At 39.1% G+C, this 24432-nt stretch overlaps 2 protein-coding genes across 2 annotated transcripts in view; one reads left to right on the top strand and one right to left on the bottom strand.

Annotated features, from left to right (window-relative positions):
• Positions 1-874: 874 nt before the first annotated feature.
• On the top strand, positions 875-14717 carry COCH (cochlin). The gene is made up of 11 exons (XM_060004716.1): positions 875-1298; positions 1393-1443; positions 3553-3709; positions 4559-4692; positions 5210-5272; positions 5952-5996; positions 6090-6237; positions 9005-9108; positions 9820-10046; positions 10223-10739; positions 13951-14717. The coding sequence occupies exons 1-11, from the start codon at positions 1265-1267 to the stop codon at positions 14124-14126; spliced, it is 1656 nt and encodes a 551-aa protein (XP_059860699.1). The 5' UTR covers positions 875-1264; the 3' UTR covers positions 14127-14717.
• A 2611-nt stretch (positions 14718-17328) lies between these two features.
• Positions 17329-24432, bottom strand: part of STRN3 (striatin 3) — a 112273-nt gene continuing 105169 nt past the window's right edge. Inside the window, exons 14-15 of the mRNA XM_069540317.1 lie at positions 19062-19171; positions 17329-18979 (exon numbers count right to left, since the gene is read on the bottom strand). Of these exons, the coding sequence (XP_069396418.1) occupies positions 18810-18979; positions 19062-19171 (280 nt within the window). The 3' untranslated portion in view covers positions 17329-18809. The remainder of the gene's footprint in view (positions 18980-19061; positions 19172-24432) is intronic.

The following is a 24432-nucleotide window of genomic DNA, read 5'->3' as shown; positions in this document are numbered from 1 at the left end:
GAGAGAGAAAGAGAAGGGTGGAAGAGCATATTACCACATCTGAGATCTGTGCAATCCCAACAGACACCAGGTCTGGGAGTTTGGAAAGGCAGTCATAAATCCTTCCTGATCTAGAAAAGAAGAAAAGGCAAATGTAAAGAAGGGTCCGGGCCACCTCCCAAGCGTGGTCCTACCCATGACAGTAAATGGAGCCCCCGGGGAAAATCCGACCGTGGCAGAAACAAAGTCGGAAGGCTGGATCCCTAAAATCCGAAGAAAAACCAGTCCGCTGATGGGGTTTCTAACAAATACAGGGCATGCGTTTATCCAACCCAGGTTGGCGTGACTTCAGAAATACGAACTTTGTTTCAACGGGAGCACAGATTTGGGAAGTTTGTTCTGAGGCCGCGTGTACCTGGTAGCTCTCCGGGGCCCCGCGTTCCCGGCGCCGCAGCTCCCGCCGCGGGGACTGTGCGCGGGGAACCACCACTCCCCAGCCCGGGTGAGGCCGGCTCCCTCGGGCAGCCACGCCCGGTCGCCGCACGTCGGGCAACCTCCCCGCGCGCTCCCGCCGCCGCCCTACACTCGTCCCGGCTCCCCTGACGCCGGGGCCGGCGAGGTCCCCGGCCCTCCCCCGGGCTTTCGCGTCTCCCCCGGGGACGGACGCGGCATCCAGGTGGCCGAGTCCCGCGCCGCGGGGGTGGCGCCTCGGCGCGGCCTCACCCCGGGACGGAGAGGGGGTGAGGGCGGAGCTGGACGGCCGCCGCCTGGTCCCGGGGGACCAGCTCCCAGCCCCCCTCTCCGCGCGCGCCCCCCGCACAGTGCTCATGCGCGCGGCCCAGCCTTTATAGCGGCCGTGGGAGCCGCGCTTTCCGCACTCGGGCGCAGCCGGGCGGATTCGACTCAGGTGCAGAGCCCCCGGCGTCCGGCGCGGGCGTGCGGGTCCCTGACGCCTGCCTGTTCGTGTCTCCCCTTTGTCGCTCCCAGCTTGTCTGTCTGTCTTCAGGGTGCACCCTCCTCCTGGTCCGGGGTTGCACCTCGACTCTGGGTTTGGCTTGATTTGCAGCCGGAGCGTCGCCTCCAGACTGAGAGTGGCACGAGCTCCCGGGCAGCGGCCTCTTCGGTCTCCTCCTCTCCTCGGCCGCCCCTGGGTTTCCGAGGGGTGCGGGATCCCTGAGGGGGCGGGAGGCGGGCGCGGTGTGGTGGGGACGTAGGGATCTCCGTTCTCGGGGAGCCTCCCTTGCATTCTCCCTCCCTCCCAGGTCCGAGCAGCCCCTAGGCTACCATGTCTGCAGCCTGGATCCCGATTCTCTGCCTTGGTGGGTACGCGCCCCTCACTGCCCTCTTCCCCTCGCACCAAGCAAGGTGGAGGTGGAGGCTGGAACCAGCCCTCGAGCTGTCCTCTCTTCGCAGGTGTCTGTCTTTTGCTGTTGCTGCCACAGACCGCGGGCAGAGAGGGAGCCGGTGAGTTGCGGGTTCCCGGGTCCGGGAGCAGGGCTCTGTCCGGGGGTTGCGAGGGGCTGCGGGCCAGCGCGTAGGAACGCACTCAGATGGAGCCCCTGGGCCTTGGCCGGGGGCTGGAGCTATAAGGGTGCGAAGGTTGGAGCTGCTGCCTGGCGCACCCCATTCATACCTACAGCCCATCTACTCCGGCTTACACATTTCTCCCTCGGGAAGGGGCTCCTGGGGTCCGATGGGGACGTTCTTCACAAGGTGCGGAGAAGGAAGCCTCCCCCCATCCACACCCACAACCCGGAGCTTCCTCTCCCCCCAGCAAGCCGAACAGCGGCAGCAGAAGTGGGGGGTGTTCGTTGAGCCCCACTGAGGAGCGCCGTAGTCCCGGGTGTTCCGCGGAGTTTGGGGTCAGGGAGAGGCCTTCAGACTGTCAGAGAGAGAGAGAGAGGCTTCGGGAGTGAAAGAGAGGCTTACGTCGTTGTCCCATCTTGTTTGACCCCCTCGCTGTGTTTCCAGGAATGACCCCTATAAAAAAAAAAAAGGCAGCATTTACGGGCCCATTTCATATTCGAGAGAGTCTAAAAGGAGTGTGTTCCACACGTAGAAGTCCGAGTAAGGGTGTGTGGTTCGGTGTGTTTTCTACAACATAAAAATCAAACTCTTTTTCAAAATCTATCCTTTATTTTTCTTGAAAGGAGAAAGGAAGGTAAGTATTGCTGAGGGCTGTATTCAGTGCCCCCTCACACAAACACACACTAAAGTCAGTGTTGGCAGCTAAAGGCAGAGCCTCTGGTGCCTCGAAAATAGGAGGAAAATTAAGGCTGTTTGCTAACAGGTATGAAGCTCATAGGTATGAGGCTACTGTTCTTGGTAAGGATTTTAACTTGCCCAGCAATCTAGAGTGTTTCAGAGCTAGGGAATCAGCATTGTACCTTTCACGGCGTCCTGCCTTCCTTTCCATGGGGGTGTACAGTCCAGGGCTGGGCACAGAGGGCTCTTAGAAGAGGGTCCTTGCTAGAGGCAGGCTTCTCAGTGGGGCAGTATGACCAGACAGCACTACTGTCTTGGAAAAAGAAAAAAAAATTTTTTTTAATGATTAACATCTGTTTCAAAAACGTTTGGAAAACATCTGTTTCAAAAAGGTTTGGATAACCACAATTTCCAGTGTTTGGAAAATAGTATTTAAAAACATTATCCTCAATTTAATAGTCACAGTAAATTGATGAATTAATATGTTGTATTAAGTTATCTTGTTACATGTTGCCAAGGGCTTGTCTCTAACATCTTTTGTAGTAAAAACTATGATTATTAGTTGGGTTGACCATGTAAAACTTGAGAGTATTAACAGTGCTTTCTAAAACTGCATTCACTGCCTGATATATCTCTCTGGACAGATCTGGAGCGGAAATAAGCAGGTTCAATTCAGATTAAAATGCTCCATTCTGAACGGACTAACTTCTCTGTTTCCTGTCCTGCAGGAGTTACAGAATTTTCCTTGGGCTGTGTGACCTTGGGCAAAATAACCCCATGGCTTTAATTACTTCAGTTGAAAAATGAATGATTGAGCTAAATGACGTTCTGTAAAGTGAAGCACCTTTTTACTGGTTTGCTTAAATTAAAATATAATTTTAATGCGCTGCATTTGAAGAAAACTGATATAAATGGCCCTCAGAAGCAACGGATGACTTAGATTTGTGCATGTTTCTATAAAAATGTTCCTCAGAGGTTCAAACCAGATTTAATAGCTTCACCTCAGGCAACTATGTACACAGTTGTAATCAGAGTTGAGGTTCTTATATTTCTAGAATGAATTTAATAAATGGTCAGTGACTAATGTTATTTTCTAATTCTGATATATTTCCAATTATGCATCTCCAAACTGATAAGAACTAAAATTCTCCCATTAGACTTTACAATGTCTGAGAACTAGATTAAATTGGAAAACTGATTTTTGGCTTGCTAAAATCTGGAATGGTGTGGAACAGTACCTACATCAATATTCTTAACAAGACGTGTAGAAATTAGGGAAGTAAAATTTCAATCTCATATTCTAGTTCCCCCACCACCACTTCCCTAAATGTCCTAAGAATGGTTTTTACGTCTCTCCTTTCTCTTCAGTTCCCATCGCTATCACATGCTTTACCAGAGGCCTGGACATCAGGAAAGAAAAAGCAGATGTGCTCTGTCCAGGCGGTTGCCCTCTGGAGGAATTCTCCGTGTTTGGGAACATAGTATATGCTTCTGTATCAAGCATATGTGGTGCCGCCATCCACAGGTAAGCTCCAACATGCCAAGGGGAGAGAAATGCAAGTGTGATTATTTCCCTTTCTCTTTAGCCATCTGGACACCCCCTCCCACCTTTTCTTTCTTTTGGTACCAATTTTGGCCATAGAAGATGGATACATTTTTAAGGTTTTCCTGGATATCCTTGAGTCACCAACTACATAAGGGAAGCTTTCTGACTAAAGGCAAATTGCATTATTTCTGGATAGCTAGAGTCCTGTGATTCTAAAAACATTCCTAATCATGTACTATATTACTGAGTTTTTACTGTATGACAGCCATTATTTTAACTTCCACGACGACTCTACAGCTGTACAAGGTAGGTACAATTTTACCCCATTTTACAGATGAGGAAACTGAATTCAGAGAGTTGTCAAGTATCTTGCCCAAGGCCACCACTGTTAGCAAGTGCCAGAGCTGGGACTGAAAGCCCAGGTCTGCCTCCAGAGCCCATATTCATCACCACTCTTCTGTCCTGTGAGAGAATGGCCAGTATGACACTTTTTAAAAAAAAAATGAAGTTCAAAGACATGTAGTTAGAGTATTTTAGAAGACTGTTTGGCACTCTTAACTCTGATCCTCTGAGCTGTAGGGAACAGGAAACTGCAAGTGTGTCCTTATTAACACTTAAGAAGTTTCACAGCACAAAACTATTTCCCTAGGTGGATTTTGTACCTGGGTAAGCAAGTTTTTAAAAAGGTTGACAGCATCCTTAGATGGCTTCCCTGCTGAACTATTTTCTTGATTAATCAGAATAATAGGTGCAGTATGGCCATATAAGTCAGTCAAATGCCCCTGAAAAAGTGTGGATAGAGTCTCAGCTGTTATTCTTGTGTTGCAGGGGTGTAATCAGCAACTCAGGGGGACCCGTAAGAATCTATAGCCTACCAGGTCGAGAAAACTATTCCTCAGTAGTTGCCAATGGCATCCAGTCTCAGACGCTTTCCAGATGGTCTGCTTCTTTCACAGTGACAAGTAGGTACAATTAAAGTGTTCTTACTTTTGTGTGAATATTGTCTCCCCAACCCTCCAAAAAGTTTTCTGCTTTTCTCAGATCAACCTCTTTGACTCTGATGGAAAAACTTGTGATCAAGACTGGAAGGGTCAACTGTGGGTTAGAGTCAGGGGATCCGAAGGGTTAAGGACACACTCAAGCCAAACTTGGGTAAATGGGAGGAAAATTATCTTGCTGTCAGAAGATGGCAATAGAAAATTGAATTGCCTGCAATCAGAATGCCCTGACATTTACCAAATAACCCTAACTCAAAAAAACAGGTGAATGAATGTGAACTCATTTTATGGTGATCTTTTAAAAATACGATACAATAGATAAGAATCCATTTTGGTTCTTTGAAACTAACATGCAGCAATTACTCTTGCAATTGCCATCACTCTATTACATTTATCATCCTATAGAACCCTAAATTAGATTCATTATGCTTTGATGGTAAGGAAGGAAGAGGAAAAAATAGTCTTCTCTTTATTTTAACAGAAGGCAAAAGTGGTACCCAGGAAGCCACAGGACAAGCAGTGTCCACAGCACGTCCAGCAATAGGTATGAAATATGGAACCTATCTCCTAGTTGCCTGGCACAGCATTAGGAAGTTATAAATAAGTGTTATTGATAAAAGCTTTCCTTTTTTAAAATATTGAAACACAAAGCAAATACCTTTACTGGTATATTGCATAGGGAAACTTTCAATTTTATATTTCAAATTACTTATCCTTCTTTTATTTTCATTTATAAACTCTACTGCTAGACATTCTCTTGAAGTCCTACCATTTCTCCCTGATTTGATAAACTATGCCTAGAAACTGGTCTAAGTAAAAGTACCATGAACTTCTAGTTCCATTTGTCATATGAATAAAAGAAATGAGTGCGTGTCTATTTGAGAAATAGCCAGGGATCTCCCTTTCTAAGACTGTGGCAATTTTAAAGTCAAAGAAATGAAGCACATTAGAATCTAACTCTGAGTTTCCAATCCTACCTCAACTGTGGGTTTGGGATATCAAAGTCCTGGATTGGAGGCATATTAAATATGTAGGTCTACTACAGTCCTGACTTGTTTTTTTGTTGGGGCATTGCTTCCCTAGTCCAGAAAATCATGAGGAAATTAATTTTTAAAAAAGTATTTTCAAGAATGATGCTCCTTATCATGAGCTTTTCCCTTGTGGGTCTCCTTCTATGGAACTGTCTTCCTTTTGCTAATGCCAGGTGCTTTTTTTTGTTTCAGGTAAACGACTAAAGAAAACACCGGAGAAGAAAACTGGCAATAAGGGTAAGAGTCCGGATATCCATTTCGGAATATTTTCTCTCTCTCCCTCCCTTCTCTTGAAACTGCTAATGGAAAGACTTGTTTGGGTGTTCACAGACTGTAAAGCAGACATTGCATTTCTGATCGATGGAAGTTTTAATATCGGGCAACGCCGATTTAATCTACAGAAGAATTTTGTTGGGAAAGTGGCTCTAATGTTAGGAATTGGAACAGAAGGACCGCACGTGGGCCTTGTTCAAGCCAGGTACCAACCTTGTTAAAATGGGAGGAGACTTGAATGATGTCTTGAATGATGAAAAATGATCAATCCTTTTAGTGGGTACATACATTTCAGTTCAATATAAACAAATTGAGGTGTGGACAGTCTGGATTCCCAAATTATGAAGTCAGAATTTAAGACTGCCTGAGCAGACTGGGTAGGTATAAGTGCTTCCTTTTTGGGATAAAAGGATTTAGAGAATTATATGCTATCTATTTGAGGACCAGAAGGTAGGCTAAAAGTCTTGTTGCTCATACAGATTACTTCTGCACATCTGCTCTGCTCAATTCCTAATTTCTCTTCCCTGAAGGAGGAAGCAGTGATGTTTATTTCTTCTATTTGGTCATTATTCTTTTTAGCTCTTTCCATATTCCCTTGATTGGAAATCTGAAGCTTAACCTTTTATTTATTGTATAGTAGTGTTTATTCATGTCTTTTAGGATTATCATATGCTCATTAGAGAAAGCTTGAAAAACATATAAAACACAAAGAAAAAAAATTTCCCAAATATACCCCTCTGAGATAATCAATGTAAAATGTTGTATTTCCTTTCAGTATTTTAAGAAAATATTTGATGGTACATATGTGTGTATTTCTTTTTCAAAAGCTCAGATTATATCAAAAGCTCAGATTATATCAAAATACTGATGCTCACAATACTGAGCATTGTGAGCTCAGTATCACAAATATTCTTCAAAAAATGATGTTTCGTAATGTTCCTTAGCATGATTTATTTAACCATTCTATTGTTTTTTCACAATTACACTGTGCATCCTTATGTCATCCTTGTGCCATCTCTGATAAATTCATTCGGCTAGATTCCCAGAAGTGAGATTGAGTCAAAGGGTTCTGACATTTTTTTTTTTTTTTTTTTTTTGCGGTACGCGGGCCTCTCACTGTTGTGGCCTCTCCCGTTGCGGAGCACAGGCTCCGGACGCACAGGCTCAGCGGTCATGGCTCATGGGCCTAGCCGCTCCGTGGCATGTGGGATCTTCCCGGTCCGGGGCACGAACCCATGTCCCCTACATCGGCAGGCGGACTCTCAACCACTGCGCCACCAGGGAAGCCCGGGTTCTGACATTTTTAAGGCTTCTGAAATAAACAGTTAAATTGCTTTCTAGAAAGTTGATTCAGTTTAAACTACTATCAGCTGTGTGTAAGGGTGTCACAAGTAGGATTACAAATATTTATATTTCTATTTGTTCTTATCTTGTTTTTTACAATTGGTTCTTAGAATTTTTTTTGGTGTAAGAATCATTAACTTTGTTGATTTATACATAATTTAACCATTGTCCCATATCTTAAAAAAATGAGCTTCTTATTCCATTCATTTGTGATATCAATTTATAACTTTAGACAAATGTTTCTTTGATCCATATGTTAATTCTAACATCTTTTCTACAATGCTTTGATTATTGTAGCTTTATTGTATATTTTAACATCTCATAGGGCAAATTCCCCTCAATATTTTTCTTCTAATATTTTTTCTTTGCTGTTTTTACCTAACTCTTTTTCAAGAGGAAAGCTACACTACTTTGTAGACGCATACAAAGACTAGCTTCTTTATAAACGTCCTGATTTATGATTTTTCTATTTTAGGAAGAACATTAGAATAGATAAACTATGTCAAGAGTTTATATTTAAGTAGAATAAGAGAATATCTCATTAAGGATGCAAAACTAAGACTAAATCTCATAAATAATAATTTGGATAGTTGAAAAGTGACCATAAAAATGAAAAGATTATTGACTCATGAAAACTGATTTTGTGACCCAACCATTACACCAAGTATATAGAAATCATGCCACCAAGTATGCAGAAATACAATGAGTGCTATTTCCTTCAGAAATCTTGACTTAGTGGCAATTGATAATGCTAAGATCTTAAAATTTTGCACTGATGAAATTTTGACTTATCTAAAAGTTGTAAACACAAAAATTGTGCTTTAACTAATTGTTTTCACTCAACATGGTCTCTAATGAACACAGAGTAAGTTATAAAAGCTGAAATTCTTTTACTATTAAATATGAAAAATCCCAAATCTATTAAAATATACATAATTGTAAGATTAGCAAATGTCAATATCATTTATCATAAGAAAAATTCAATATTATAATACTTTATAATTTGTTTCCTTGTAAGTTTTCTCATTTTAAAAATGTTGGCCTTAGTGTCACTGAAATTGCCTCTTCTGACCAGAGACCTGGGTTAATAGACCCAGACTATTCAGGGCTTCCAAGGTTCCCCACTGGAGCAGACCTAGACTCACACCCAGCTATGTTCCAACTATCTGGTGCCCATCTCTGCAGATTTCCATTAAGCCCAGTGCCCTGAGCCACCCGGTTTCAGGTGCTTCATATAGTTTAGGAGCCAGACAAACCTGAATTTTAAAATGTGGTTATGTTTTATTGGGTAAATTACCTAGGTGTTCTGGGCCTCCATTTATGTAATAGGGATAATAATCCCTACCTTGTACAGTTATGATGAAATGAGATTATACATGTAGTATGTATTTAGCATATTACCCAGAATACAATAAACCCTCAAGGTAGCAGTTGTTTTTGTTACATTTTTTGAAAGAACCCTTAAAATTCAAGTAAGGATGCAATATACCCTAGTTGGCTGTATGCTGTGGAATTAAGAAACTTAGGTATTGTCCAATTTAAAGACTTTTTTTAAGGTATATAATATTGCTTGTTTGTTTTACATTTCCAATTCTCCCTGGATAACATTTTTTCCCTTTTTTGCCTAGTGAACATCCCAAAATAGAATTTTACTTGAAAAACTTTACATCAGCCAAAGATGTTTTGTTTGCCATAAAGGAAGTAGGTTTCAGAGGGGGTAATACCAATACAGGTAAGTAGACTTCAGCATCTGGGATGTAACACAGAGAGGGTTATGAATGATCAGACATGTAAGACAGTATTATGCTATTTTATATAAGCAGAAGTGAAACTCTTCTTCCTGGCACTGATCTTGGTTAGGTCTGCACTTGATATCTGAGATATTTAATTTATAATGGAAAATGTACCAAAGGGTTTATTGGTATTGCTCATTTTAAAAAATATAAGACGTTGTGACTTATAATCCTCAGGTAGGGCAGATGTCACTTTAGAAAAGTACCTGTTTAGAATATTTAAAAGAAGCAAAGATCAACAGACTCATCTAATGAATGCAGATGTGACAGAAAGAACTAAAATAGAATGTTGGACCTTCTGAGGGGAGACTTCTTGTTCTGAGCCCGTAGAGGTACTCGTCAGTCACTAAGGGGCTAGATAGAGAGCACAAGTACAGAAGTGGGAGTCAGGTTTATGTTTCTGACTGGTGATTGATGTAAGGAAAGGAAATGTAATGCTCTGGGGGGTAGGTGATGGAAGAAATGTGGGTTGTGAAGACAAAAAATAGGCATGATGGATAATTAAACTTTCCCATCTGATGCACGTGTTAAAGAACTGAGTTCTATATGTGTTAAATTCTTAAACTTGGAGGCATCAAGTTCATACAGGGAAATAGAAGTGTCATTTTAAGCAGTGGTGCCATTCCAGTTTGCTTCTTTTTCAAACCTAGGAAAAGCCTTGAAGCACACCGCCCAGAAATTCTTCACAGCAGACACTGGAGCGAGAAAAGGGATTCCCAAAGTGGTGGTGGTATTCATTGATGGCTGGCCTTCTGATGACATTGAGGAAGCAGGCATTGTGGCCAGAGAGTTTGGTGTCAATGTATTTATAGTTTCTGTGGCTAAGCCTATCCCTGAGGAACTGGGAATGGTTCCGGATGTTGCATTTGTTGACAAGGTAAGGAGTTGAGAGTGTCTTCTGTTATAGTAGTGATTCAGTTTGGGACCTCTAGGCGTAGTGCTGACTGGACCATATCTGGGTTAACTTTGAAGATTCAAGATTTAATGTTTTCATAATTTTAAAGAAACAACTTTTGATTCCTTTGGTTATCTTTTATGTGTCTCTCCCATTAGGCTGTCTGTCGGAGTAATGGCTTCTTCTCTTACTACATGCCCAATTGGTTTGGCACCACAAAATACGTAAAACCTCTGGTACAGAAGCTCTGCACTCATGAGCAAATGGTGTGCAGCAAGACCTGTTACAACTCAGTGAACATTGCCTTTCTAATTGATGGCTCCAGTAGTGTTGGTGAAAGTAATTTCCGCCTCATTCTTGAATTTATTTCCAACATAGCTAAGATTTTTGAAATCTCAGACATTGGTGCCAAGATAGCTGCCGTACAGTTCACCTACGATCAGCGCACAGAATTCAGTTTCACTGACTATAGCACCAAAGAGAATGTCCTAGCCGTTATCAGAAACATCCGCTATATGAGTGGTGGGACAGCTACTGGTGATGCCATTTCCTTTACTGTTAGAAATGTGTTTGGTCCCATGAGGGACAGCCCCAACAAGAACTTCCTGGTAATTGTCACAGATGGGCAGTCCTATGATGATGTTCGAGGGCCTGCTGCTGCTGCACATGATGCAGGTAAGGTCCTTGTCCTTTGTCTGGGAAGGGAACTGGGGAGAGGTTCAGTGAATTTTAGGAGTAAATATAAACTTAAGTGTTTGTTTGATTGAACAAACATCTATAGGATGGCAGTCATTGTTCTAAGAGTTTTACCCAGTATTAACTGATTTAATTGTCAAAGCAGCCCTACTAAATCTTATTCTACAGATAAGGAAACAGACTTTCCCAAATCACACACCTAGTAAGTGGTGAGGCCAGTATTAAAATCCAGGCAGGGACTTCCCTGGTAGGCCAGTGGTTAAGGCTCTGCACTTCCACTGCAGGGAGTGTGGGTTCAATCCCTGGTCGAGGAGCTAAGATCCCCCATGCTGTGTGATGTGGCCAAAAAAGTAAAAAATAAGGATTTTGTAATCCTCTAAAAAAACCCAAAACAAAACCCAGGTAAGTGTGGCTGAATCCTTACCTAACCACTGCATTTTGGGGAGAATTGCCATGAGAGCTATGTCATATGTCAAGGGAATGTTACAGGTGTTCATGTTTGGCTCAAACTTGGAATATATAACCCCTCAATTACAGTTTATCATTAACTTACTATGAATCTGCTATTTGATAATTTATCCTTTTTTTTAGTAGTTTTCAGTCTGCCATGAGTTTTCTAAGATCACCAATTAAGACTTTAACCCTATTCCACTTAGATTTCCTTTTCAGTGTCTTTTATCCCCCTTGAGATAATGAAACACTTATAAAAGGGTATAAAAAGGTTCTTTCTCTTACCCCAACCTTAATATTACCTTTGGTAAAGGCCACTAGTTCCTGAAGACATTAGCATGTGTGTTGCTGAGATCAACAGGCCAAGAAAAAGCTGAGGTTCCCTTTCCTGGGATAAAAACGGAATGATTGGGAGTCCAATTATATATATAATATATATTATATATAATATATATAAAATATATTTATATATAAATATAAATATATATATATATTTTTTTGCGGTACGCGGGCCTCTCACCGCTGTGGCCTCTCCCATTGCGGAGCAGAGGCTCCGGACGCGCAGGCTCAGCGGCCATGGCCCACGGGCCCAGCCACTCCGTGGCATGTGAGATGCTCCCAGACCGGGGCACGAACCCGTGTCCTCTGCATCAGCAGGCGGACTCCCAACCACTGCGCCACCAGGGAAGCCCCCAATAATATTTAAAAAAACAAAAATGCTAACTTGGGAGGGGGAGAATGAAGAGCCTTACATTTTTCTATACTCCTCTGTACTTCCTTTTCCCTATTTAATTCCTAATGACTTTTGCTTTTATACATTTATTAGCACCTCTGCTAGTGCACTTGTGTCCTTTTATAGGTATTGATAGAATACTGTTTTTATTAAGTAGAATAGAGAATGGATACCTGCAATTTAAGCTATATATACAATGGCTTATTTTTATACATGTCTTAATGTATTCTTCAACTAACTTATGTTGAAGACCTTTTTGCTATCATACTCCTTAAAAGTGTAGCTTACTGAATTTATGGTTAACAGGATTGGATTCAGGCTACATAAAGTGAACTAAATAAATTCAAATATATTCTCCCTATGTGATTAATTGAACTTCAGGAGGTTGGGCCGCACTATTTTCATGAAAGTTATCCTTTAGTGATAGCAAAGTGAAAGTTAACAAAAGCCAGAAGATAGGATAGGTGTTCAGGGCTAGGGCACAGCTGTTTTGATTTTTTAACTGTAATTATATACTGGGCCTGAGCTTGACAATCTGAGCTTGAATGTAAAATTAAAAGTGAAGAAAACTGAAGGGGAGAAATTTTTTTGACTTCTTTCGCCAGGGAGAGGGGAGGATTAGCTGGTGATGATAAATCAGTAATTGTTTCAAGTAGCTTTTACATCATCAAAACCTGCTTTATTTATGTCTTAAGTATTCACAACTCTGATCACTGTATACCACTAGAAGGGTGATGAAGCTTTGGATAGAAGGGAGTAACTATTTCAGAAACTCTAAAAATTTCATGCGGGATTTCCTCCAGTACATAGATGGTAGTCTACACTTCATAGACATTTTTTGGCGGTTTTTGTTACTTTATTTTGGCTGCGCTGTGCAGCATGCAGGATCTTAGTTCCCCAACCAGAAATCAAACCCCTGCCCCCTACAGTGGAAGCATGGAGTCTTAACCACTGGACTGCCAGGAAGTCCCTGGCTGTTTTCATCATCAGAAAACTTTTGCTTTGGGATTAAAGACTGTCAATTTTTTTAAAAAATAACTTTATTTTTGGCCACATTGGATCTTCACTGCTGTTTGCGGGCTTTGTTTAGTTGCTGCGAGTGGGGTCTACTCTATGCTACAGAGTGCATGGGCTTCTCATTGCAGTGGCTTCTCTTGTTGCGGAGCATGGGCTCTAGGCACGTGGGCCTCAGCAGTTGTGGCTCGCGGGCTCTAGAGCACAGGCTGAGTAGTTGTGGCACACAGGCTTAGTTGCTCCGCGGCATGTGGGATCTTCCCGGACCAGGGCTTGAACCAGTGTTCCCTGCATTGGCAGGCAGATTCCTAACTACTGCGCCACCAGAGAAGTCCCTGTCAATTTCTTACTATTGGCCAGTTTGCTAATGCAACACATAATGAAATGGGAGAAACAATTATCACTCATAGAGGACTTGTCACCGTTCCCCAGACAAGGCAAGAGCCTTAGAAAACTTTCATCATTTATATATCCCATCTTCTGTGTCATTTTTTTCTTGCTCTATTATACTGGCTATGACTCCAGTATAACAATTAATTGTGATGATAGCAGGTTGTCCTTCCTCATGCCAAACTCTGAGTAGTTTTCACCATTTCACTAAGTATGTTTGCTGTAGGGTTTGTTCTTATTTGTCTTTAGGTATTATCAGGTTAAGAAAGCTTCCTTCTCCTTCTAGCTTCCTGTGTACTATCATGAATGGATGTTGAACTTTATCAAATTATTTTTTTCTTTCAGCGATCATATGACTTATCTGTTAAGGTGGTAAACTGCACTGATGGCAAAACCTGTGGTTTTGACCCAACTGTTTAGCCATTCTCATCACTATTACTGCTAAAACCAGCCCAACAATTTGGTACAAGGGATTTAGTTCTTCAGGCATTACAAGGCAGTTTTGTCTGCAACTATGTACTCATGTGTGAAAAATATATACACGTAATTTTATACATAAGCTGGAACTTGGTTTTAATTGACTTAAAAATACTTCTATTGTAGGTATCACCATCTTCTCTGTTGGTGTGGCTTGGGCACCTCTGGATGACCTGAAAGATATGGCCTCTAAACCAAAGGAGTCGCATGTTTTCTTCACAAGAGAGTTCACAGGATTAGAACCAATCGTTTCTGATGTCATCAGAGGCATCTGTAGAGATTTCTTAGAATCCCAGCAATAATGGTGACATTTTGACAACTGAAAGAAAAAGTGCAAGGGGATGTATAAGTTGTTTTTAGTAATACTGAAATACTATATAGCATACTAAGATCAGACACAAAACTATTATACTAAAGATGGCAAAAATGTAAGCAAGTAAGCATTCATTTAAAGTTGCCTTCTAATTACAGTTCAGACTCCATTGTTCAAAACACTCTGCTGAGGCTTCATAATCACGAACCTTAGAAACTCAGGAAAGAGGAGATACCGTAGATTATAATTTTAAGAGTTCTATTTTAACATGCATATTAAATGTATAGATATGCAAATTCTATAGCTCAATAAAAGCAGCTGATATTTAGACCAAAAGCAACATTCCTTCTCTAATTCTGTATTACACATATAAGGAAAATGAAAGAGAAACACATATAAGGAAAATGAGAAACAAACAGAAAACAGCTCAACTTAGTTCAAATATATATTGACCCAAGCAGATGTTGTCTTAAAACCAGTCAACAATCTGGTTTTAAGATCTTACTTAACATACTAAAAGTTACTTAACATACTAAAAGTTATAATTACAGACGAAATGGAAGCGATTTAGGTATCAAGCCTCTTTTGTAGTGTACTTTCATAATAACAACAAATATCACACTGAACAAGACTGAAGAATTGCCTGGTATTTTTCTATTTATAGCCTTAATTTTATATGTGTATTGATGTATTTGGCTTATACTCTAAAAGTCAACCATGTATTGAAAAAAATATTAAGTTGGTAAAATTTTACTTACCACTTATAAACACTTAGCTTTAAAGAAAAGCACACCTTTCAAAGAGGAGAACTGCAGGAAAGAATATTCTACTTTGACTATTTAAGCAATAAAACTGCTAGTGACTATTATTCTAAGGTCCCTTACTTATTATTCCAAGTGTCTCCCCCTAGGGCATGGTAAAAATTCTATTGACACATTAACCACTTCGTGTGGAAAGACCGAGTTTTTTTCTTAAAATCATGCAATAAGACTAAATATATTTATTTTCTGTTCCAATTACTTATTGAATGCCTACTGTTTTAGGCATTATGCACAGCCAGTACCAGGTTAAACAGTTGATTACTTGGTTCAACAAAGTTGTTTTGTAATTAATAGTATTTTTACTTAAACATCCTTGTGAAGTTGGTTCCTAAGAAAAGTGATCAAAACTCCCTTTATGTAACTATCATTACCTCACCAAGAACTCTCCTCTCCGACGGAAGTGCTGTCATACCTTATCCTGCCTGTCTTCTCTAAGGACAGGATCTATCCTCTCATTCATCTGCACACTCTATTTCCCATCACACATACACTGATCCTATCTGAAATGGTTTACAACCAGTTGACCTGAAAAAGGTGTTAACTGGCTGGAAAATTTATACTCCAACAAATCTTTTGAGTTTAACAATTTTATAGCTTGTGTAAAAGCTTACGTATCAGAGAGCAGAACCGAAATTGCCTTTGACACTACATAAAAATTTGACCAAAGAGAATATGGGAAGTCATGACTCCCCTGACCGCCACTGCCCCCACCCTTTATAAAGCTACAAATATGACCGATTCATGTAACAAGGAAAATTTTAACAACACAAACGGGTTTAACATGTTTTTTCCCCCAATAAATAGACAACTTTCAGCTGAGAATACCACTCCTTAAAAAATTAAATGAAAACCCAGCCTCTAGTCATTAGCTCTTTAAAAAATTTTATAAAGAACAAAGTTTTGAGGTAACCAGAGAAGCTAATATTTTGACTTAAAGAGCAGCAAGAGAGTAGAAGTGAACACTTTATATTTAAGTTACTGTTAATTATTTTTTAAAACTAAACATAATCAAGATAGAGTTAACAACTAAAAATAGAGTAAAAGGATTTTTTAAAAGATATAATTCAACTTTGCAAGCATGCCTAAATTTGTTATGCTAGCCTATTTATAAGCCTTAATGCATTAAATGAGATGTTGGTCTTCAGTGGATAACTTACTTTGAAATACGGAAAAAGTACATGAATAAATATGAAAAGAGCAGAATATGATTAAATATTGGGAAAGTCGACATATTAAAAAGTTTGTATATAAAAATACTCAAACTTTATGTATAAAGCACCATTTAATAGTCAAATGAATCTAGATAATTTCCCATTAAGTCACAAATGGAAGCACACAAATAAGATATTCTTTTTGCATCCTTTTAGTCTCTTCCAAATGTTTAATATTGTAGAGAAAATACAACCAAAGTAGATAAAAATAAACATATATACTATTTTTATTCATTTCAGTTTTAATACATTTCAAAAAAGATGAATGTTTATGCATTGCAATGATGATAATCACATTTCAGTTCAACAGTAATGCATTGGCTTGGAACAGCTGCCAGAAACAATACTAGCTTTGGAAAGCTTGTTCCTAAATTATTAAAAAAAAAAAAAAAAAGGAAGAGAAAATGCCTCTAATTAATTTATTCATTAAGTTGAATGTTCAATTCAGAAAACCAAAAAAACAATACTTTAAGAAAATTTCTGAAAACTTGTAGTGTTTCACCAGCAATGACTAAAATTGACATTTCGATTTTTATGGTAGGTGACAGAATTTCTCAATGTACATACAATGTAATTTTCTTTGTTTTGAAGTAGGCATTCAAATAGAATTTTGCCACGTTAAGTTTTCTAATGTTACCTTCTAATTGCATTTGCAATTCCCTTCAAAGAAAAAGGATTATTACCTTGTTGAAGGAAAAGTTTGAAGATATTAATACTTAACATTTATGAGGATAACTTTTAATTAATGAACAATGCAATGTTTATTCTCTGCTGAACTTTTCTGTGGGAAACAGGTTTGGCTAGATAGGAAAGACAACACTATTAACTGAAATTCAGATTTAATAAAGTAATAGGGTGTCTTAAGGAAATGATTTAAAACTGCATATCTGCTGGTTTTGTTTTTTGGTTATTTTGAATTATCTAACTTACTTCAATAGAAGATTTTTAAATCCCCAAATTGGGTGAAATACTTAGAAAGGCATTCTTAACAGTATTAACTGTTCTAATCTTATTAGAATATCAATAAACAGTACAAAGTTTAAAAGAACAGCATAAAAATGAAGGACTCACTGAGAAATCATCTCCATTTCCTACTTTAATGGAGAGTAAAGTATTGCACTTTATTATTCAACACAAAATAATGTAGCCAACAGTAACATACAGGTACACAATTTAATATTTATTATATGCATTTTATATACATTATTTTTCAACAGCTGTACGTTCGCTATGTGGTACAATCTTAAAAATTTGCTGATTCATAGTTTGTAAAACAAAAACCTTACAAAACTCATCAAAACTCGCAAACTGATCAGAAAAGTTTTTTGGAAGACTAGAAAAAATACTTTATTGTCTTAATCATGCATTACACAAACAAAATCTTTAGTTACACCATAAAATTAAGCACATCTGAAAAAATAAAACAGGGATAACTAGTCCAAACACAGCAGATTTCTGTATCCTGATTCAACTATTTTTGTATCCTATTTGTAATGCAAATAAAATTTTACTCCAAATATTTTAAAACAAGATAGTTTTCTCTGGAATCATGGTAAACCAAGATATGTAACTGGGGGGAGTCACCTTGGTTTGTAACTTAAACTATAAAATACTCCATTTTTAGTCTATTTTAGACTATGCAAAGAGTTCCAAAATAGATATACAGGTTCCTTTAGCACATTAATAAAAGGATATAAAGACCAACAAAAAGTGAAATAAATAATAGGCTATTAGCAAGATGGATAATCCTTGATAAATAAACTTGTAAATACAGTAAGATGTACAAAATATCACATAGTGATAGGATGCCAAGATTAGTTTTTTTTTTTCTTTTTTAAGAGTTCATTTGGAGTACTAAACCCCACCGTTTCATTTTAATACACTTAATAGTCCTTGGTTTAAGAAGACAGTTATGTGATGTTGAAGGTGATTTAGCATCTTTATGGAAAGACTTAGCTGACCTGTACTACGCAAAAGGAAAGAGTGTGCTTACACGGCAGCGGGTCAGTGAGATCTCTGTGTTTCAGGGTTGTATAATGCAGAAAAACTTCAATACAATCTTGAGCACTGTTGTGACAGGCTAAATATATAAAAAGACTTATAAAAACTAGAATTTTATCCAAACATTTTGTGCAACTAATGCTAAAATATTTTAAGTTAAATTTTCTTTTTTATTTTTTTTAAAGCAAAATAAGTTTAAAAGGGAATCTGTGGCGTTCAACTGATAAACAGAAGATCACTAAGAGATGAAAAAAAGCTACTCTTGGAGCTCACTTCCCCCCAACAAGAGCACCACATTCCTAACCCTAAGGCAGCACACAGAGTCCAAAATAAAAGTCTTTTTGTAAGATCAGACTCCACACTGGCTTAAAGATACCTAAAAGACAGACATACGCTCAGTTCATATCCAGTACAGGCCACAAATAATGGAGTCCTTTTTTTGTCCCACGAAATACAGTAATTACAATTAAATTAATGAGCCTGATGTTAAGATGTGATTTCCACCAATTTATGCCTGCCCCAGATATAGCCTTCATCAGGCAGATCACATGTAGTGTCATATCAGTAACATTTTTGATGGCAGTGATGCAGACCCTCTGTGTCCAAGCGACTCTGTTGTTATGATGAGTTTTTGTTGATTCACACAAATACTTTGGCAAGGGCATCAGCCCCCGCACTAGCAATATATGCTTTTGATGGATGGAAAGCAACATCATAAATTGATTCATCTAATTTTTTCCTATGTGCTGTTATTTCTTGCACACATGTCTTGCTGTCCAAATTCCACAATCTAATAGAACAGTCATGGCCTGTAAAAGAATAAATGAAAAATGTTACTGAGTAACCGTTCTATTATAAAATTTGTGGGCAGTACAGGAAGTTCAGACTTACTTCCAGACATCAAGTAGATTCCATTAGGATCTACTGCTAGACTTGTAACAGCATCCAAATGAGCTACCATAGAATGGATCATTTTACCTAAATAAAACATAACAGAGAAGATTAAGTTTTTAAATAGTTACTAACTTGAGCGATCAGAAACCAAAATACAATACTGACATAAAATATCACCACAGCAATATTTTTTTATTGTGATAAAATACATTTAACACAAAATTTACCATTTTAAACATTTAAGAGGGTACAATTCAGTGGCTTTTAGAACATTCATAATAATGTGCAACCATCACCATTATCTAGTTCAGAACATTTTCATCTCTGCAAAAGGAAACCCTGTACGCACTAAGCAGTCACTCCCCATTCCTCCCCAAGTCCCTGGTAACCACTAATCTGCTTTCTCTATGGACTGGCCTATTCTGAATGTTTCATACAAATGAAATCATACAATAACACGTGGCATTTTGTGTCTGCCTTCTGTCACTTAGTATAATGTTTTCAAGGTTCATCCACTATAATAATATTCTAAAGACAATTTAATTCTAATGCAGAAGTTTCCCAGCAACTCCTAAAGACATCTGTGTGACATGAATCTGACAGTATATGATAGTGAAAAACATAATGACTACAGGGTTGCATCAAAAGCTTAAGATCGGGCTTCCCTAGTGGCGCAGTGGTTGAGAGTCCGCCTGCCGATGCAGGGGACACGGGTTCATGCCCTGGTCTGGGAGGATCCCACATGCCGTGGAGCGGCTGGGCCCATGAGCCATGGCCGCTGAGCCTGCGCGTCCGGAGCCTGAGCTCCGCAACGGGAGAGGCCACAGCAGTGAGAGGCCCGCATACCGCAAAAAAAAAGGCTTAAGATCATGTAAAGGGGAATTAAAATGAAAATAGAATTCTTCTCAGAGATGTAAAAATTATTGTATATACAGGGTTAATGATAAATAAATCACCAGGGAATATATTCCTCTCTAAAGATTCTAGTAGCAACATTTATCTTCTGAAATGTCAATCATTTAATACATTAGAAACAAGAAAGGGGAGAAGGGTGGGAGTACATCACAGAAATTACTCTGGATTTCCCCAGATAGTAGCAAAAGCACTATTCTGGAAAACATAATTTAGTGAATATCTTCATTAAGATTTGGTAAGCAAATGGATTCAACAGTGAATTGAAATTAAAAAACAAGTTGTGAATACAAAGTTGCGTTGCACAAATACAAGGGCATCAGCCTCTGCATTGGCAATACATGTTCTGATGGTTGGAAAGCAAAATCATAAATTGATTCATCCAAGAAAGGAATAAAACAGCAAGTACCACTAACTTAAAAAATTTCCTCCCCTTTCATTCAGCAGTGAATATTTATTACTCAAATGCCTGGGCTGCTCCTAATGAGAGATGGAGGTCTTTCTCCAGAATTCTATTTACAGTCATTTGCCATGCTCCTTGTCCCCTGATGACATTCCACACTGAGACTTGAAATAGACCTACTTTTGTTATTTGCCATGGGGCTATAGCCCTTAACCTGAATACAAAACCACAACATAATCAAATGTGCAAAAAGTTACTCTGAAAAACATAAGTCTGCCATTTTCTGGCAATACTAAACAATTATCAATTAAGGACAAAATTAGTCTCCTGTCATTTCAACCACATTTGTCTGTTTTTCATCAATATTAAGATTAACAGAGTAATTTTAACGATTTTTCTCTACTATCCTGAGAAACAGAAAAATCATTCAACATACTATTAGTCCAACATAATTCACCTATCAGTTCTAGAATCCATTCCTCTGAATATTCCTATTAAAAAAAAAAACAACCCAGAGTATGAAATGGCTGGCCTCAAAACATTAGGGGGTTAACTAAGCATCATCAGCTTCCCTTAAAATATCAGCTCTGTGATGGTGACTCTTAATTCATAGATCTCGTTCTGATTTCTCTCCTGAGAATGATCCTACATCTCCTACATTTAACATGTCTTAAACCAAAGAATTCTTTCAACCAAATAGCAGATCTACCCATTTCTTTAAGGGTGCTATAATTTTCCAAGTTTAACTTCAGCTTTCCTGCCTGTGCACTAAACTAACCCTCAATATGATATGTAAAGTCAGTTTAGAATCAACCTTCCTCTACATAGTCACGAAGTCACTTCAGAATGTGAGTGACCTTCAGATTGGACCATTTACAGAGAGGTGCAATGCTGAACCAAGCTGGATGCTGGGTTTCTACTAGTGACCACAGAAGTCACAAAGCTTCTGACCCCTCCCAACAACTAGGACCCCTCCTTCAGCAGCATATACATGCAGCTTCTCACATTTAACCAAATTTACCTTTGCCCCATGGCTCTGCTACCACCCTTCTTCCCCCACCAAGATTAATTCTTTCTTCCTATAACTGAGGAAACAGAGGACATATGCAGTCACCAGTTCTCTCTTCCCCGGCACCTTAAGCTCTTTGACTTAAGATAATCTTATTATTTGGGATAATCTATGAAATGGAGAAGAAACAGACTAATAAAAAAAAAATAGTGGACTCTGGAAGCAAACTGCATGGGGGTTTGAATCCCAAACCTGTAATTTTCTCTGTTTTGTAACACTGAACAAATAACTTCTTTTGATCCTTTATTTCAACTATAAAATGAAGGTAACAGTGCTATATCTACCTTACGGAGCTATTAGAAGAGCAAACATGTTAGTATATGTATATCAAATAGAACAGTGTTTCACTTACAGAAAGCAATATACCACTTGTCTGTAAGATTTAAGAGGACAAGATATTTTATTTTTGTTCACCAAGCATGGAGAAGTGTGCTGAGGATATGGCAGATGCTCATAATAAACTTTGCTGAATGAATGAGTCCATAAGCAATTCAGACCCTCTTCCTCCAAGTCCTCCACATTCCTCACTTGTACTACACCTTCTCCCAGATTCACCCACTAGCCAAGTCTCTTGAGCACAGCACATATGCAATTCCTATTTGTCCCTCTACCAAAATTTTAAAAATCATGAGCCCTGAAGATCTCTCTGGAACAAACAGTACAAATTGAAAGTTTTAAAGTCAAGGGTCTACCATATAGTGTGACTTGAATACTCTTTCTAAACCAATATTGCAAACCCCTGCTCAAATATTCAAGTGGTTTTCATAGTGCAAAGTGTAAACAAAGATCCATTATTCTTAGCCTGGCTCTGAAAAGTTCACCTCAATAGTTTCTGCTTTCCTTTTCCAAACTTACGTCTCTGGTTTTGCCTATAAGCAACTTCTGTTCCAGCCCAAGTTCCCACTGCTGTGCCTCTACTCAAAATATGCCCTTATATGGAATTTCCTATTTTCTTCACTTAAAAACAAACAAACAAACAAACACCTTACCATTCTTTCAAGGAAACACCCAAACCTTCACTCTATGAAGACTCCTTTATCCTACTGCATTATGCATGAGTGTGTGCATGTATGAGCGTGTGCACACCCACACACACTATTTTCCCCAGACAATAAGCCCTCAGAAAGCAGAAACAACATCTTATACATGATAGTAGCCAGTGCAGTGCGAAATACTAAATATACTTTCATTGTTAAAATCTAAATACTTACTGAGTCCATTCATACTATCAATTTCTATGTTTCAGATAAAAAAAAATTCAAGGGCTTCCCTGGTGGCACAATGGTTAAGAATCCGCCTGCCAATGCAGGGGACATGGGTTTGAGCCCTGGTCCGGGAAGATCCCATGTGCCGCGGAGCAACTAAGCCCGTGCGCCACAACTACTGAGCCTGCGCTCTAGAGTCCATGAGCCACAACTGCTGAACCTGCATGCCACAACTACTGAAGCCTGTGCACCCTAGAGCCCGTGCTCTGCAACAACAGAAGCCACCGCGATGAGAAGCCCACGCACCGCAACAAAGAGTAGCCCCCGCTCGCCGCAACTAGAGAAAGCCCGTGCAGCAACAAAGACCCAACGCAGCAATAAATAAATAAATAAATTTATTTTAAAAAAAATTTCAAGAAACTTACTATTAATTTGATAGAATAATACCCTATTATTAACAACTTAGCTAACCATCAACACCAGTTATTGGGATATTCTAGTTATCACATTTAAATAAATTACCACTTTTCAAAGAAGACTTTAAAACAATACATCTCAACTCAATTTACAGTTTAATTTAACTCAAGTGTTGTATGTGTGTGTATCTGTGTGTATGAGAGACAGAAAATGAGAGAGAGAGATTTTCCATTGTTTAGAGCCTGTTGCTTCAATTATCTTCACATTACAAATAAGGTACTAGCTGGTTAACACCAAGAATTAATTGGTAGAATTTGTAAACAATTAAAAGGCTACAGGCTCCTTATTTCTGATTTCTGCCAGTAAAACAGCTCTAGAGACTCACTTTTTGCTTTTAATATAACCACTAAAATTCCTGAACCTTCCCTTACAAATATAAATCTTCAATAATTAATGAAAGGAATCTTTTTAGAAATACAGTAAAGGAAATTATCTCTTTGCTCTTGCAGCAGTGGAAGATGTTTAGGCTTCATAAAAATGTTTAAAGAATTGATTTGATAAGGTGTTAACTGAGAACATTCACATGAATATGAATCTTCTTTCCTGTGCAATATATAGACCTGTGAATATCCATTCTCTTCTCAACTTGTCCCTACTGAGTTAAAAGGAACCTCTGTCCATGAAAAGTGTTATTTGAGCAAAGATATTTATGTAAGACTGTAAAGACTAAAAATTATGACCATGTCCTATACAACCTTCAAAGAGAAATCTGTAGTTCTAATTGCTGTCTTGCTTGATAATTTGTTGTCCTGCAAAAATGTTGCAATTAACATTTAAGTTTCTTATTTGAAGTCCTTCAATATCCCTCTAATCATTTTAGCTCCTCAAAGAAGCCTCTCTTAGCTATCAGACTTTTCCTGAAAGAGAGCAAACAGTACTTTATGTAGCATTCTAGGTAATAACAGATGAGACAGAGGCCCTTAAACAAACAATTCTATGGCCAAATTAAAATTTGATTTTTCTATATAATTGGTATGTTTTCCTACAACAAGAAATAGAGGAGGGCTTCCCTGGTGGCGCAGTGGTTGAGAGTCCGCCTGCCAATGCAGGGGACACGGGTTCGTGCCCCGGTTCGGGAAGATCCCACATGCCGTGGAGCGGCTGGGCCCGTGAGCCTGCGCGTCCGGAGCCTGTGCTCCGCAACAGGAGAGGCCACAACAGTGAGAGGCCCACGTACAGCAAAATAAATAAAGAAAGAAAGAAAGAAAGAAAGAAAGAAAGAAATAGAGGAAAGATGACAATAAACAATTGACACTGTATCATCAATTCATCCACTGAGAAATAATTTTAAGGACATATTTG

This window comes from Delphinus delphis, chromosome 2, assembly GCF_949987515.2.
Source record: "Delphinus delphis chromosome 2, mDelDel1.2, whole genome shotgun sequence".
NCBI lineage: Eukaryota > Metazoa > Chordata > Mammalia > Artiodactyla > Delphinidae > Delphinus > Delphinus delphis.
This window is presented reverse-complemented; position numbering and strand designations above follow the sequence as displayed.

Coding starts and splice junctions, on each gene's coding strand:
- COCH (XM_060004716.1), top strand. CDS start 1,265: ATGTCTGCAGCCTGGATCCCGATTCTCTGCCTTG. Junction 4,693..5,209: donor TGCTTCTTTCACAGTGACAA/GTAGGTACAATT, acceptor TTATTTTAACAG/AAGGCAAAAGTGGTACCCAG. Junction 10,740..13,950: donor TGCTGCTGCACATGATGCAG/GTAAGGTCCTTG, acceptor CTTCTATTGTAG/GTATCACCATCTTCTCTGTT.